At 37.0% G+C, this 15,851-nt stretch overlaps 1 protein-coding gene across 1 annotated transcript in view; it reads left to right on the forward strand.

The window, feature by feature from the left end:
* Positions 1-15,851, forward strand: part of OXCT1 (3-oxoacid CoA-transferase 1) — an 81,663-nt gene that overhangs the window by 44,075 nt on the left and 21,737 nt on the right. The window contains exons 8-13 of the mRNA XM_053931520.1: positions 986-1,093; positions 3,680-3,791; positions 4,256-4,350; positions 5,016-5,064; positions 8,202-8,274; positions 9,041-9,116. Coding sequence (XP_053787495.1) covers positions 986-1,093; positions 3,680-3,791; positions 4,256-4,350; positions 5,016-5,064; positions 8,202-8,274; positions 9,041-9,116 — 513 coding nt within the window. The remainder of the gene's footprint in view (positions 1-985; positions 1,094-3,679; positions 3,792-4,255; positions 4,351-5,015; positions 5,065-8,201; positions 8,275-9,040; positions 9,117-15,851) is intronic.

Consider the following 15,851-nt stretch of genomic DNA (forward strand, 5'->3'; position numbering starts at 1 on the left):
AGATTTACCCTTACTATACCCCAGGTCTTGTTTTGGGGTTATTAGGATTTGGGCACTCCTAAGAGTTTAATGAATCCCTGGTGATACAGCAGTTTGGAAATTGTCTTTTGATCTTTGAGTATGTTGTTATGTCCTGTGTAGTAGATTATTGTATGCTATCTTTGACTGTTGCTCTAACATTACATGTTTTCCCTGTGGTTGGATGCAACTGCAAACAGCACTAACATTAGGGTCTGTTCTGTGGCAGAGTGAGATGTGCTCTGTGTACCTGTGGCTTGTTAAGGAAATAACCAGCCATGGCTAAGAATCTTTGCTGCAGATATCTGTCCATAGCAGCGTCTCTAACTAGATCACCCCAACTCAGGCCTAGAAAGAAGGAAACCCCTATTGTCTGGGATGCTCCGGATAGGTGACATTTCAAATCTACTACAGATGGATGAGTGTCATTTTGTGCTGAATCTGACTTTCACTGACTGTAAAGACTTCTAGATCTTCATCTTTTGTCTTCTTTCTTGCAACCCATTATTACAGTTCAAATGTTTTCTATTTTAGTTTTGAGTACACTATGGAAAACTTTTTATTCAGCTTCTGTGTTTGTATCCTCTAAATTAAAACTTCTGCCTTATTTTTTTATATCTTGTTACTAGCATATTGTTTTCCTCTGTTTGGGCAAAAATTTTTTGTAGTTACAAATAACTCTGATTTAACTTACATGGTATATTTCTTCAAGTTGGCCATACAAATGGGCCTGTTAAAACATAAATTACCTTCCATTTTTCATGAAGAAATATACTTTGAAAGAAGAGAACAGATAAGCATCTAAGTTAACCTGTTTTAAAGACTATATCTATTTTGTCCCATTTGTTAATTTTCTTGACATGATCTGCTGTATATTTAATGTTTCATTTCAAAACTTCATTGGTATTAAAACCTCTCATTGAATAATTTTTTCTAAATATTTTTCCTTTTCCTTTTCACTTTGTAGGTAGAAGAAATTGTTGATATAGGAGCATTTGCCCCAGAAGACATTCATGTTCCCAAAATCTATGTTGATCGTCTGTTACAAGGAGAGAAGTTTGAGAAGAGAATTGAAGTAAGTCGCTGAGCTTCTCAGTCACAACATATTTCAGCTTGGGGTGTATTTAAAATTTGCGTGGTGTTTAGTCTAGCCACCAAGTCTTAGCACTGAGAAAATACTGTGAGAAAGACCAATCAAGTTTTGCTAAAAAGTGGAGCTTAGATAGGTACTTACATAGTTGGGTGGGGGCCTGAGGCTTGAGGAGTAAGAAATTCTTTCCTACACCTGAGACTCTATGGTTCAGTTCCTGAATAATTTAGGGCAACTGCCTGTAGCCCTGCATGACTTTACTGCAGTTGAAAATTTAGTGGAAAATGCTACTAAATTTTCCTTCCCTCTCTTGTTCACCTGCTGTAGATACAACAAAGGGAACACCTAAACAAGGATCTGACTTCCTTTTCCGCTGGACAGCTTTTAATGAGGGCATCTAGGGCTAGCCTCAGTCCCTTTTGTGCCTTACATTGAATTATGTTATGTTGCAAAGGTCCTGCAAACCTTTGTTCCCTTTTCTTTAATCAGGAACTTTTCTAACTGGTGGCTTTTCTGGTCTGAATAAAAGATGTCAATAGGTATTAAAATTGCTGCAATAATACTCCACCACTGAAAACACCCAAGAAAATTATGATTATGTAATTCTTCTTTGTTGTTTCTGTGACTTTGCCACAGTCAGGCTATGTCCCTATAATCATTTTGGTGATGTGACAATGCTTTTAATGTGCAGTTGAAAATTTTGTATTTCTTCTGTGTCCCCATAGTCTGGAGGTGGGAATTGCTCATCAGAAAAGCTGGTAGAAGGGAAGATATTGACACAAGGAGAAAAAATCTGTGAGAAAAAAAATGCAGAAAGGAACAGTAATAATTAAACTTAAAGGAACTTAAATAATTAAACTTCTGTTATTAAAATCAAATCAAATCAAGTCCTAAGAAGTTGTACAAGGCCTTTTCTCCGAGCATTCTCTTTTGTGAATGCTAAGGTTAAGAAGTTCTTTTTTTAATTCCGTCTGTTAATTCTGCAATAGCATATTGCATGTTGTTGAGTAATTGACTGCAAACAGATGTGTCAAACTTTCCCCCCCTACCCCGGCCCCGGTTGTGTTGGGTCAGGTTGCAATTAATGGCCTATTTTCATCTTCTGAATGTCTGCATTGTCTCCCGGAATAACTTTTTACCTTTTATGACAAATCATGTTTCATTTATTAAACTATTGCTTCTGCTGCATCGTGGCTGCATAAGGGAATACCTCTTTAGTCAATACCTACTGAAAACCTGGTGAATACCTACCTAGTCATCTGCCCCCTTCCCTATATGCTTCAGAAAAAAAGGTGGCATGGTTGAGGGGGTGAAAACTACTATAAACTGCCAAGCAAAACTGTAACAGAGATTAATTTTGATTATGCAATTTCATGATTCTGGCAGTGGCACCTCTCACTAGGTATAAGTATGGGGAGGAAATGGCAGATTTATTTACTCTTCTGTTAAATTTTATAAATCAACTGGCTGTACACAGAAAAGCAGTGGGAATGGTAAGTGGTGAGAGAAGATGAAGAATATAAAAAATAAAGAGAAGCTAGTCTGTCATAATTCTTACTGGCTTTAAATAGCAGTTCTTGCCTAATACGGCTTAGAAGTGGTCTCTGTAGCACCATCTATAATTTCTATCCAGCCTTCTCTTTGCTGTATCGAAACCCTCTGTAATTGTTCCTACTTTATCCATAATCCACAAGTGAAGCAATTCTAGGGAAAATAGCCAAGGCATAAAAAGGAAGGTGATGGGAAATTCAAGAGGATTGATATTAACTGTTGCTGATTGCTTAAGGAGAAAGTGACTGCAAAAATTCTTTTGTGGTGATGAAAAGTAACAGGATAATTTTTTCTGATGTGTTAATTGTAGCCTGAAGTAGGAGAAAATATGAAGACATATGGGGGTGCAGGCCATGATGTTTCCCAAAGGAATTTTATATGCATAGGAGAGATGTGCAAAGAACATAATCTATGTAGACAATAATTTAAAAGAAAGATGTTACGAACTTCTTGTATGTCATGGCATTTTCACCTACATGTGATTTACAAAACATGAACTTAAGATGAGAAAATACCAGGAAACAAATTCTTGGAGTGTGCAACATTATAGAAAGTTATGTTTGAAAATTTTGATTCTTAGCTCCCCAGTATCTTTAGATGAATGGCATTTGTATGTTTCATCCTTATAAATCTAGAGTAGTTCATTGAATTGAACGAATGCAGAAAGAGAGCAGTATTTGTATTTTCAGCTGACATTTTACGAATCTATTTAGGTATCTCAGACTTGCTAGTATTTACACTAGTGCTTAGTGCCTTCTTCACCACTTCTCTATATATCAGGCTTGGCAATACAGACAAAGAAATAATATTTTGCTCTAAGGCTGTCACTGACAATATTTGATGACTCCATTGGCTTTGCTAAGCTTGAATGCATAAAATAAAAGGTCGGTTTTTTTGTAGAAGATGAATAAATAGCTTTATTCTTAGACCCAGTATCTCAGTGCAATCACAAATCAAGCTTTTGTGTCTTGAGAAACAAGAATCTGGATTCTAACCTTATGATTACTTCTTATTTTACAGCGCTTATCAATCCGAAAGCCTGAAGACTCAACATCCAAACAAAAAAAAGGAGACAATGTGAGGGAGAGGATCATCAAACGGGCTGCATTAGAGTTTGAGGATGGCATGTATGGTATCCTTCAGCTGCTGTAGGTTAAAGTGATTGCTGACTAGAATAAGAAACCCATCTGGTTTGTTTAGAACAGGATGATTAACGTGCTCATTGTCTTTACCAGACCATGTGATTCTCTCATTTTATTAATACCCAATTGAAATAGAAGGGATACTAGGACATAAAATACAGAGTTTTTATGTCTGGTGGCTTTGTTAGAAGTTGAATGTATTACAAGAATTTCTCAGAAAAGTTGGAAAAGAAGCTTTTTTTCTACTGTCAATATTTTTATCCTATGTAGGATTTGACAGAATGCAATTAAACAGTCCAAATGGTAAAATAATTCATCACAAATATGAGGTATTTAAGTAAAAACAAAAGTGCTTGTGAAAGGAACAGTTTTAATCTACTCATAGTATAGCAGTAATTTAAAAAAAAATTACTAGTTTGCAATAAGTGTTTCTGCCTTAACCACCTTTTTTCAGCTAATCTGGGTATTGGAATCCCACTGTTGGCCAGTAACTTCATCAGTCCAGACATAACTGTTCACTTACAGAGTGAAAATGGAGTCCTGGGTTTGGTAAGAATATATCTTGGTCAGTTATTATAGTGTTTTTATTTTGCTGTGGCTAGGTTTTATTTCCTGCCTGCCTCCAACTTGATTATTATATTATTAAAAATATATATGCTATCTTTTGTCATCATAAAATTCTCACTCTGCTGCAGAGAAGTTTTCTAGGAAATGCTCATTTTATGATTATGGTTCTACTTTGCTAAGGATGTCCTTTAGTTTCTGGACTCAAAACCATCAGGAATTTGCAAGACTAAGCATTGTAAGTCTTAGCAAACATAATTTTAAATAAAGCTTAAAGTGAATACTATTTTTACTGTCATATGGCTTTATGAAGTTTCAGTTATGATGTTTTTCTGAAAAACATGTCACTTTGATTAAGAACAAAAAGAAACCCAAATCAAACAAACCTTTTGCTTCATGATTGTTTAGTAATTCTAATATCCTTGAACAATATGTCCAACAGACCTGATATGTTACTTGATAGAAACTGTGGCTTGTAATGTCAGGATTCTTTTCTGATAAAAAATAGAATTCTGATTAAAGAAGATAAAAAATCCATGTCTGCCATGATCTGGTTTTGGTAATAAGCATTAGAAATAATATAGCAATTACTAATTGTATTTTAAAGGTATTTTATTATAAAGCTTGACATACATCTGTATTGTTGTCAGGGTCCTTACCCACTTGAAAATGAAGTAGATCCAGATCTGATTAATGCAGGTAAATACTTAAATTTAATTAATGGAAAATTAATAACCATGTTAATTTAAAATTTTTCTTTTGATACAGTATTGGAGCCTAGAGACCTGTTTTATTTGATAATAAATATTAACGTATTTGTCTTTTTTTAAGTGACAGTCTTCTTTGGGGAGAGACTCTCTTCCAGGCCTCAGTAAATGGTCAAATATCCTTTTCAGAAGTGAGATTGTTTTGAGCAGCCTGTAAGGGAATATGGGTTTGTTTTCTTGCTGCTTTTCCTTGAGTCTTCTAGAAAATGGTTTTCAATGATTTAGGCTTGGGACATGTTTTAAAACATCCTGTGTATAATGGCTTGGTTTATTCCCAGCCAGGAATATAACTCATTTGCATTCAGAGAGGGAGTGGTAGCCAAGGCAGGGGGAATGAGCTGGGACCTGGCACACTAAGGGCACTGCTGTGGATGGCTGCTTTTGCCACTTTCAGCAGGGAATGGCAATTCTCACATACTGTTGTTGCCCTGCTGTTTTAGGGCATTTTACCTCAGGAGGTGCTATTCAGTGTAAAAATATAAGTTTCTCATGATTGGGTGCACTGTCTGATTTCTATTTTTTTAATGGAAAAGTTGTGCCTGTGTACATTCTCTGTCTCCATGTAAAAATACACTTAAATATTGCATTGTGACAAATGGAAGTAGGCCTTGTGACTTTGTTATTGATGTTAATGGTTTGGGTTATACACCTGACATTTTAGACTTGTTTTTTCATACGGAAAATGTACACATTTCACATTTTTATTCAAATATACACATGCATACATACAAATGCATGTATGGGTGTCTACATATGTAATTATACAGAGAGTACCTTTCTCAATGGCTGTTAGCAAGTACGATTAAACTCTGAAAAGTCAAAGGAGATAAATCACTGACATAAAATAATTTTAATTTAATATCAGTCCAGCAATTGTTCACTGACTTGAAACATTTGCTGCTTGGCTCAGCTAAATGATACCTATCATAGTGCTATGTAATTGCCTCTGTTACTATATTTTAAATGTGGAGTTTTTTGGGGCCATTTTCTGGTTTGAAATAAAAAATTATTTAAGAAATTGAGTCCAGCATTTCACCAGCATATATGTAATTGTTTCAAGCACTGCATGAAGGAATATGTCAGAGGAGTCACTGGAAGAAAAAAAAAATTAGAAGAAAAAAATACTATGAGTGAATTATACGCATGCACATTAGAACTTAAGTTTTAAAATGGGTGCGTATGAAAAATGAACATATTAACAGAGTGACAGTGAAAAAAATACCCAAGAACCTGTGAAAAAAATGTGCTTAAACATGGAAATTGAGATGGTCTGGAATTGTTATTTATAGTTGATAAATATTTTTAAGGGTTAATCTGGAAGACATGAAGCTAACATAACAGGTTAGAATGCAACAAGAAAATTAGATTATTGTACTATTGTTAATTCAATGTTAAGCAGCTTCACATGTCCCCCTGAAGCTGCAATAAACAGGACATGACAGATAATAAACAGACAATAAACAGACAAACATCAGACCTACCACCAAAATAATTATTTCTATAATTGCTGAAACATTCACATGGTTGGATTAGGACCATTCTAGGTGCTTTCCAATCAAATTTATAAAACCATGTGAAGAAAACAGAAGCTGAATGGCAGAGGAATAGAAATTAATCTTATTCTCATTCATTAACTGGAATGATCCAGCTCCAAGGTCCAGTTTCAAGTTTTTAAAACATATACATGTTTTGTATATGTTTTGCCAAATATCTCTCTGCAAAGGTAATTGTATTGCTCTGAAATATGTATGGGTTTTTCTGTTTGTCCAATTTTCTTAATGTCTCACATGAAGTATATCTTAACTGCAACTGAACGGTAGGCTACTTTATTACAGCAGAAATATTTTAAAGTACTGACCTCCTGAGAGCATTTTAAGAAGTGGGTAATGTGGTGCTCTTTTTACATTATTCTATGGTCCTAAGCCTGTGTGTCTTTCTTCTCATTATTACTTTGTTACTTTATCCCGGGCTTCTCTCTCCATGCTGCTGCCTGCAAACCCTGTTTTCTCGTTCACTGCCTTGGGTGGGTGCCCTGTAGGGAAAGATAATTCAGGCTGTCTCAGCAGGTCTAGGTGTTAGCATGATGATTTCTTGAGAAGTGTACAAAACCACTTGTATGACCTTAATTCTATACTATTCTAGTTAATTTCCATACAAATGGCATAAAATATACATCAGATAAGTTCAATAATTAAAACACATATCTTAGATCTCTAATTTAAGTTTTATGCACTGTTTCTTTTCCCATTCTCTTAGTTAATCTCATTGTCTTTTTTCCTCTGTTTTCTGGAAACTGTTTACTGATGCATCATTCCCCTTCCCCTTTGTTGTTGCACTATGTCACATGTTGCTAAAATATTTCAGTTTGTGTTTTTTCTCTCAGGTTTACCATGCTTCTTTTATAATTTTACCTTCATCTGTGTTTTTTCTGCTTTATCAGAGGCACCCTGTGTAAATGTTTGTTGCTTAGACTCATTCAAAGAGCAGGCAGAAGAGGAAGAAAAAGGCCCTGAACAGAGTCAAAATAAGACACATCCAGGTGTGCTCCATTGCTTGACTCAAGCATTGTTCAGAGCACAGTACAGAACACAGAAGCACATTTTCTTGTGCCCTTTAAAAAAACAAGAATAGACTAGACCTGTCTTTTTATATATTTTTCATCATTAGCAATATAAACTGTTCATTCTGATCTGCTTTTTCTTTTCAGACTCTCTGTGTCCTGAAGGCTTTATATTTCTCTGTTTCAAAAGACAGTTAGTTCTCACTTTTTCTGTGAATGGAGAAGAAAGCTAAAGTCCATAGATATTTCGTACACTCTGGTGCTCATGATGCTTGCCTGGAACTGCTGGTGGTCAAACAGCAGGCAATCCTATCATTAGAAGCTCTAACAAGCTGCTTCACAATTCAATAGGATTGATTAGGTTTACATGTGACGTTGTAAGTGTAATCAGGTCTGTAGTTGTACTGAATCCAAAGGAATTTAATAAAAACCTCTTATTTCTTGGTAAATAGCTGCGACTTCGTTTGTCAAAGAAACAAAATGCATACTGTAACATGTTTCTTTTACAGGTAAGGAGACAGTCACTGTTCTTCCAGGTTCTTCCTATTTCTCTAGTGATGAATCATTTGCAATGATAAGAGGGTATGTAACAACACAAACGCTGATTATTTTTGAAACAGGGAAAGAATAAACTGCATCAGTGGCAGAACTCAGTAGTATTTCTTCCAAATGTGGTTAGCATTTAACAACCTGTAAAATTATCATGGACTTAATCAGTGATGGTTTACAGAGGGTTAAATCTAGCTATTGGAAATAAAAAAACAATGAACTAATAGATACCATGGTGATGTTTGTGCCTACCACCACCTGGCCATCTATAAACACATTTATAATGACATTTTAACAACTATTTTTTGGTCATTTCCAAGTATCTAATCTGTACCTGCACTCAGTATATTTTCTTTGCTCAGCTTGCAACTGTGATCCTTATTCCACCTCGTTAATGAAAATTCAACATCTGCACCTGTTTTTTGTTTGTTTTTTGGAAAGGAGTTTGGATGCAAACAAACACTAAATCCTAATGGCACTGAAAAGATAATGGGTGCATGTAAATATGTTAAGGAGTGCATTAAAAAGTACGAGTTCAGAGGTGATTGACTGCACATGCAATTAACCAAACCAGACAGAAGTAGGAACATTTTTGATGCTCAGTAGGCATAAAGAGACATTTGCATCAGTGATACATCTAGGGGGAAAAAAAACCCAACTATGTGTGTGACAAACAGTTGCTACCTTTGTCATATGCCACCATTTAAAAATTGGTGTAATGAGCATGACCAAAAGCTTGTTAAGATTTGTGGGCTGTTACTTGAACATGATATGCTAATTACACACTTTCTGTTACCAGAGGCCATGTTGATTTGACAATGCTTGGAGCTATGCAGGTGTCTAAGTACGGTGACCTAGCCAACTGGATGATTCCTGTAAGTAGGTTTTTGAACTACTGGCAGTGTACTGTGTTTAGTATAACACAAATGTAGCTGAGGACCAGGAAAAGGAGAAAAGGGCAAAAGTAGAATGGGGGTTGTGAAGCTAAAAGTAGTAAAGCAGAAGATATGTGTATTTTTCCTGCATACTGCTGGCACCAAGCAATCCATTATCAGAAGTCAGCCTTCTAAAATAATGCTTGTGCATTGTGAAAAGCAAAATATTCTTTATGCAAGCCCTTTTCTTGCCTTTTATGTCCATGCCTTTTAAATATCTCTTTTTTTTTTTGCTGAGGACTGATGCTTTTTCTTGACAGTGATGACTCTTATATGGTTGTACATGAAGCAGTGAGTTGGAGGAAAGTGTAAGTCAGCATGTAGTTCATTATAAAATCATAAAAAGAGCCTGCATTATTTTTATGTATTTCTGTCAAAAGATTGTAGCATTGCCCTTTCAAATGCATTAAGAAAAAAGCAATAATACTGTATTTAGCCAAACAGACCTTCAGGTTTCAGTGATAAAAATATAAGCTAATTACAGCATTATTTAAGCAGCTGATAACATTAAGCCATTCTTTGAACTTTATGTTCTAACACTGAACATTAGTGACTTTCATATTGTTGACAAGTTTGATATTTTCAGTGGCTTTCAATATGGTACTTTCAGATATGGTTTGTATCAGAGATGTCTAGAAGCAAACTTTCTTATTAGCCTTGTTAAAAGTAATGAGATGTATTTCTATCTGTCTGAGCAGTGTTAAAGGCCTTGGGAAACTGAATGATTAGAGGAGGACAAAATACCAAATTAATGCCCTTGTCTCTTGGAGAAGCATTAGTTGGACCCAGAAATCTGTGACTTCTATAGCAGACCTTTGAGCATGGAAGTCATGGAGCAGTGATTGTAGCATAAGGTGTTTTTATTGAGAGGGAACGGTGTCTGACATGGGGGCCATACAGGCAGATGTTGGAGAAAGGGTTATGTGAAGGGCTAGTCCTGGTGTCTGTGTGAGTAATTGTGGAGAGTGAGAAGGATAATGGCTAGGTTGAAATGCACCTTTCAAGATATGAACTATCAAAAGATGAAGACAGCATTTTGTACTAATAAAAATATTTATTTACACATGCATTTCTTGAAACATTGAAGCTAAGATTGATTGTCTTTCTCAAAATGGTGCAGATTTACATGTTCTTCCCTCAGTGATTTATGTTCTCTAAAATATAGTGATTTTAGTTTTGCATTCATACATATCAAGAAGATTATTTTTTATATCTGGTACTGCTTATTTTATCTTTGAAGTTGCCTCTCAGTTCTGTTCAACCCCAAATTTATGAATAACAGGCATGTTTTCAAAACAGGAAAGTATAAAATGCAACTTTCAATAACGTTTGGCTTTTTGTTACCTTTGAGATGTACCTTGTTATTACATACTACAGCATACATCAGACCTCATGACTTTTTGCTGTTGTCATTTTCCACTCTTACTGATCTTTGGCTGTTCGGAAATTTGCTGTGCAGTGAGCTGTATTTACTTGTGAGTAAATATGCCAGTGACACTTCATAAATCCAACCAGGAGTCTTTCCAAGCAGCAATAATTAATCTTTGGTTCTTCTATGGAGATCTGTTGGATGGATGATTCTTAATCTACTTTATTGATGTGTTACTACTATTCTACAGTACAGATTTTAAAAATGGGATTAACCAGCCCATAGGTATATAGATCTCGCTGCTTTTCCTGTAAATAAGATGATATATTATTGACAGTTAAATTTAATTATGGGCAAGATGTGTTTCTTTTTTAGTCACAATATTTGTGTGTGGATGATAAAAAGATTGACTTTGCTGAAAACTCATAGTGTAAGGAAACTTCAAGCTGTATTTTGTTCTAACATTTTACACTTTTCATTTAGTTTTGGTTAAATATTTCTTATACATTGTAGCTTTTGGATTATTGTATTGATGGTATTTGCCATTTTTTCAGAGGCAAGAAATGGCTCTATATGTTTTGAACAAGTACCATTATGAAGCAGTCCTTTCTGTCCCATAAGAGCTTGGTAACACTTGAGGCCTAGTGTGTGCATGTGTGTGTGTGTACATTCACTTACTTTTAGGAACTGAGCTGAGGAAGTCTCATTGCAGTAATTACAGTGTTTTCTTTGCTCTTATCTGCTGACGTTTAATAGAGAGAAAAATCCCGTGAGTAAAAGAAGAAGAGGGTGTAAATATTTTAAGCACATGCAGTAAACAATGTGGTTTGCTTAGGCAGAAGTTGCTTCCTAAATACTGGCATTTATTGGTAATTTTATTCCATTAAGCACTGCTACTTAATGGCTTTTTGTCTTCCTCACTTTGGTATTTCTCCAACTAACAAGAGGGTTTCTGAGGAGGGAAAGGAGAAGGAGGCAAATTTCTGTGAATTCCCTGGGAACAAAATGCGATTGTGAGAAGTTGGCCAAGAGAGTTTGAAAAGAAACACGGAGGTCATGATCATGGAATAGGTCAGATAGGCCAGAACAGATAACCCATGGCTGCTGGTTGCTACTGAATGGAGCCACATTTCATTTCATGAGTGCAGGACACTTGTAACCTATCTATGTGTCTCAAGTTAATATTGGAAATTGCTGCCAGCAGGGCAGCTTCCCAACATTTTCAGAGCGGCAGCATTAGTGGTCTCACATGTGGTTTTAAAAGCTGTGCGATTGACTGCATATATCCCTGCACGTACTTGCTTCATTTCAGTTCCTTTCAGCTAGTCTTCTAGCCTTTCAGCTAGTCTTCAGCTAGGGTCTTCTTGAAACCCTGAGAACAGAAGCATTTATGAAACAGCTTCTGCTGCTCTTCTGCAAGGGCCGAGTTTACTACAAGGTACTACAGTTGCAAAATAGTGCTTTATTTTCCCCATCCTTCCTAAGAGAACACAACTATTGTTGTGACATGTATCAGAGGCTGGGAATAGGTCAAAACAAAACACCAGAACTTCTGCCATGTTCCCCTGTGACACCAAGGCCTCTGTCTTTTTAATATGCATTTCTGAACAACCCATAACATTAAACAACCCTAATATGACTACTCATACAGCTGACACTGTAGCAGCAGAAAAAGTATTGAAACAATAGTGGAGGGTCCCTGCAGCTGGAAGTTGATGAATCTGAAAGCACAAAATGGATGAAATGTCCATGACATCAGATTTCACTAGGCAGAAATTTCTTGCAGGGGAAAAATATTAACTATGCAGTAAATAATTAATGAGAAGGTAGCTTACTCAGGACAACTACAAGGATTTCATGAGGTTATGTAGGGAGAGTATCAGAAGAGCCAAAGTCTGACTTAATTTAGCTAATGCCATAGAAGACAGTAAAAGGTGCTTCTATAAATACATCAATAACAAAAGAAGGACTAAGGAAGTTGTCCATCCTTCATTGGAGGCAGGGAGAAACATAGTGACAAAAGACATGGAAAAGGCTGAAGTACCTCATACCTTCTTTTCTTTAGTCTTTTATGGTAAGACCAATTGTTCCCCAGGTACTGAGCCCTCTGAGCTGAAAAACAAAGGACAGGGAGCAGAATAAAGCCTCCACACTTTGAGGGAACTGGTCACCGACCTGCCACACTACTTGGACGCACACACTTCTATGGGACCAGATGGGAGCCACCCCAAGGTACTGAGGGAACTGGTGAATGTGCTCACTGAGACTTTCCATTGTTCTCAAGCAGTCCTGGTTAATCTGGGAGGTACGAGATGACTGGAGATTTGTAGGTATGATGGCTGTCTACAGAAGGGCCAGAAGGAGAATCCAGAGAATTGCAGGTCTGTCAGCCTGACCTCGGTGTTAGGGAAGGTCATGGAATAGATCATCCTGAGTGCCATCGTGCAGAGCATACAGGACAACCAGGGGATCAGACAGATGGATTTAGGAAAGGCAGTTCCTGCTTAAGAATCGATCTTTCATGACAGGATGTCTAGCTTAGTGAATGCTGGAAAGGCTGTGTACGTGGTCTTCCTGAACTTCAGTAAAGCTTTTGACATTATTTCCCACAATGTTCTTCTGGACAAACTAGCTGCTCATGGCTTGGATGGGGGGACACTTGGTTGGGTAAAGAACTGTGGGTGGCCAGGTCCAGGGAGTGGTGCTGAATGGAGTTACATCCATCTGTGCCTGGTCACTGTAGAGTTCCTCAAGGCTCAGTATTGGGGCCAGCCCTGATTAATGTCTTTATTGATGATCTGGATGTGGGCATTGAGTACACCCTCAGTCATTTTGCAGGTGACACCAAGTTGGGTGGGAGTGTTGATCTGCTGCAGGGCAGGAAGGATCTGCAGAGGATCTGGACAGGCTGGATGAATGGGCTGAGGCCAATGGTTTGAGGTTCGACTGGGCCAAGTGCTGAGTCCTGCCCTTGGGTCACAACAGCCCCAGGCAGTGCCACAGGCTGGGGCAGAGTGGCTGGAAAGCTGTGCAGTTCTGGAAAGACTGTGATCCTGGAGCATGTCCACAAAAGAGCAACAAAACTGGTGTAGGGTCTGGAGCACAAGGCTTGTGATGAGCAGCTGAGGGAGCGGGGGGTATTTAGCCTGAAGAAAAGGAGGCTTAAGAAACACCTTACTATTCTCTACAGTTCCCTGAACGAGGCTGTACCCAGGTGGAGTCAGCCCCTTCTCCCAGCAACTGATAGTACAAGATGAAACAGCTTAATGTTTTTTCAGGGCAGGTTTAGATTGGCTGTTAAGAACACTTTCCACACCAAAAAGTTTGTCAAGCATTGGACCAGATTTCTCCAGGGAAGTGGTGGAATCAGCATCCCTGGAGGTATTTAGAAGATGTGTAGATATAGCACTTAGTACCCACCATCAAAGAGGACTGAGGACTGCTAATAGACTGGATTTGTGTAAATTCACAAGGGCAGAGAGAATACATCCAAAGGTGCAAAAGAAGCTGGCCGTTTCCTAAGGCAGCAGGCTCAAAGCCCAGTGTCCAGAAGTTAACAAGCAGCAGCCTCAGAGATGATACAGGACCTGACACTATTTAGCGTCCCCATTCTCTACAAACAATACAAACCAGGAAAATAAACTTTAGCTTTGTATATTCTTCAACTGGAAAATTCAAAATTAATTTTTAGATTGCTAAGGTAGTGCCATTAATTAACACTAAGAGAAGAAGAGATTGATGTAATTTGTACAGGAGGTGAAGTTTGGATACATAAATCTGTACCATTCTTTGGAAAAAAAAAATCTTTAAATTTTAGATTCAGCAGCCTGAGATTTTAATGCTCTAACTTGGACTAGCCAAACCTAAAGGATTAAAACATTAAGAATTAAATAAAATTACAAAAAAATTCTAAGCTTTATCAAAGAAGATTATCTGAAAAGAAGAAATGAGGAAACTCATTCAAATTCAATAATAAATATTTTAATATACAGTCTGTAGAGATTAGTATAACCTAAGGCATTAGGAATATAATTTTATATGTAATTGGTAGCTTTTCTACAGAGCTTCAAAGTACATATTTTGCACAGTTTTGGACACTTCAACCTCCTTAGTAAAAACGTTTTTAACATAAAGGTAAATTTGCAGAGACCAGCCAGCTCTGTGTCTGCATAAGGGTTTTTTGATTTTATTTTTGCCTTTAGCTATTTGTAGTGCCAAACCTGGAAACAGAGGGCTCCATACCTCTAGATACTCAATAGTTTTTCTTATACAAAATTATCATTTTTAATGATGGAAAGAGACGTATCCCTGATTGCATTCCTGAATGCCTGAGAGCTTTGTAGGTCTTCTCTGAGGAGACCTACTGCCGCCTATTTGTCACTTTGCTTGGGTAGGAATGTCTTGCATAAGGCATATTTTCATTTTCAATTGAAACACACTGTCTAGTTACTCTCTTAGTTTTCCTAATATATCTGTGGCACTGAATGCATTAAACTCAGTGGTTTGTTTCAAGATGTGCAGCATTGCAAGAAAAGTATTTTACCTATTAACTATAAAATGTGTGAAGGACTAAAATTGGGCTAAAATATGTATAAATAGAAAATATGCAGATTAAATGTGCTCAATGACTGAGTTTCTCTCAGTAATAATATGAAGTTGTCTGATGTCTAGGACATGAGTAGGGCTACATCAGTATTTCAACAGAGGAGAAGGATGGGACTTGCAGTTAGTCCCTTCCAGAGACTTAGAAATCTACTTTTCAATGGGACATTGGTTCAGTATGAGGATGTATTGGGTTTTTGCAGACACACATCTCAAAATTACACCTACAGTAATATACCAGCCTACTGCTTATCTCCCAACAAACATGTGCCTGAAAGCCCTGCAGAGCCTTTGCAATACAAAATTATCACTATTGCAAAAGTCCCGCATCCAAAGAGGAGAAAGAGAGTGTATTGTGTTGGCTCTACTTCTTCCACATTTTGATGGCTTTTTCTATCAATTTTCTTCATGTTTATTTCTCTTCAGACTGCATGGAATGAATGTAGGAGCTCCGTATTGGTATTTTATTCATATTCTTAAATTTTCAGTGTGGGAAATGGCAGCTCTGTTTTCTGTATAATGAGAGCAGCTGAAGAAATTCTGCCTGTCTCAAAAATACAATCATATGTCAAAGGACTTCTGATCTATGGGTTAGTGGTGAGAACTGTTACTATGATATGGAGCCATCATTTTCAAGTGAGACTAGTAGTATGTTGGCAGTAAAATTTAATTTTTGCATGCTATGCTGTGTGTTTTGGAAATGG

Source organism: Vidua chalybeata, chromosome Z, assembly GCF_026979565.1.
Source record: "Vidua chalybeata isolate OUT-0048 chromosome Z, bVidCha1 merged haplotype, whole genome shotgun sequence".
NCBI classification, from domain to species: Eukaryota; Metazoa; Chordata; class Aves; order Passeriformes; family Viduidae; genus Vidua; species Vidua chalybeata.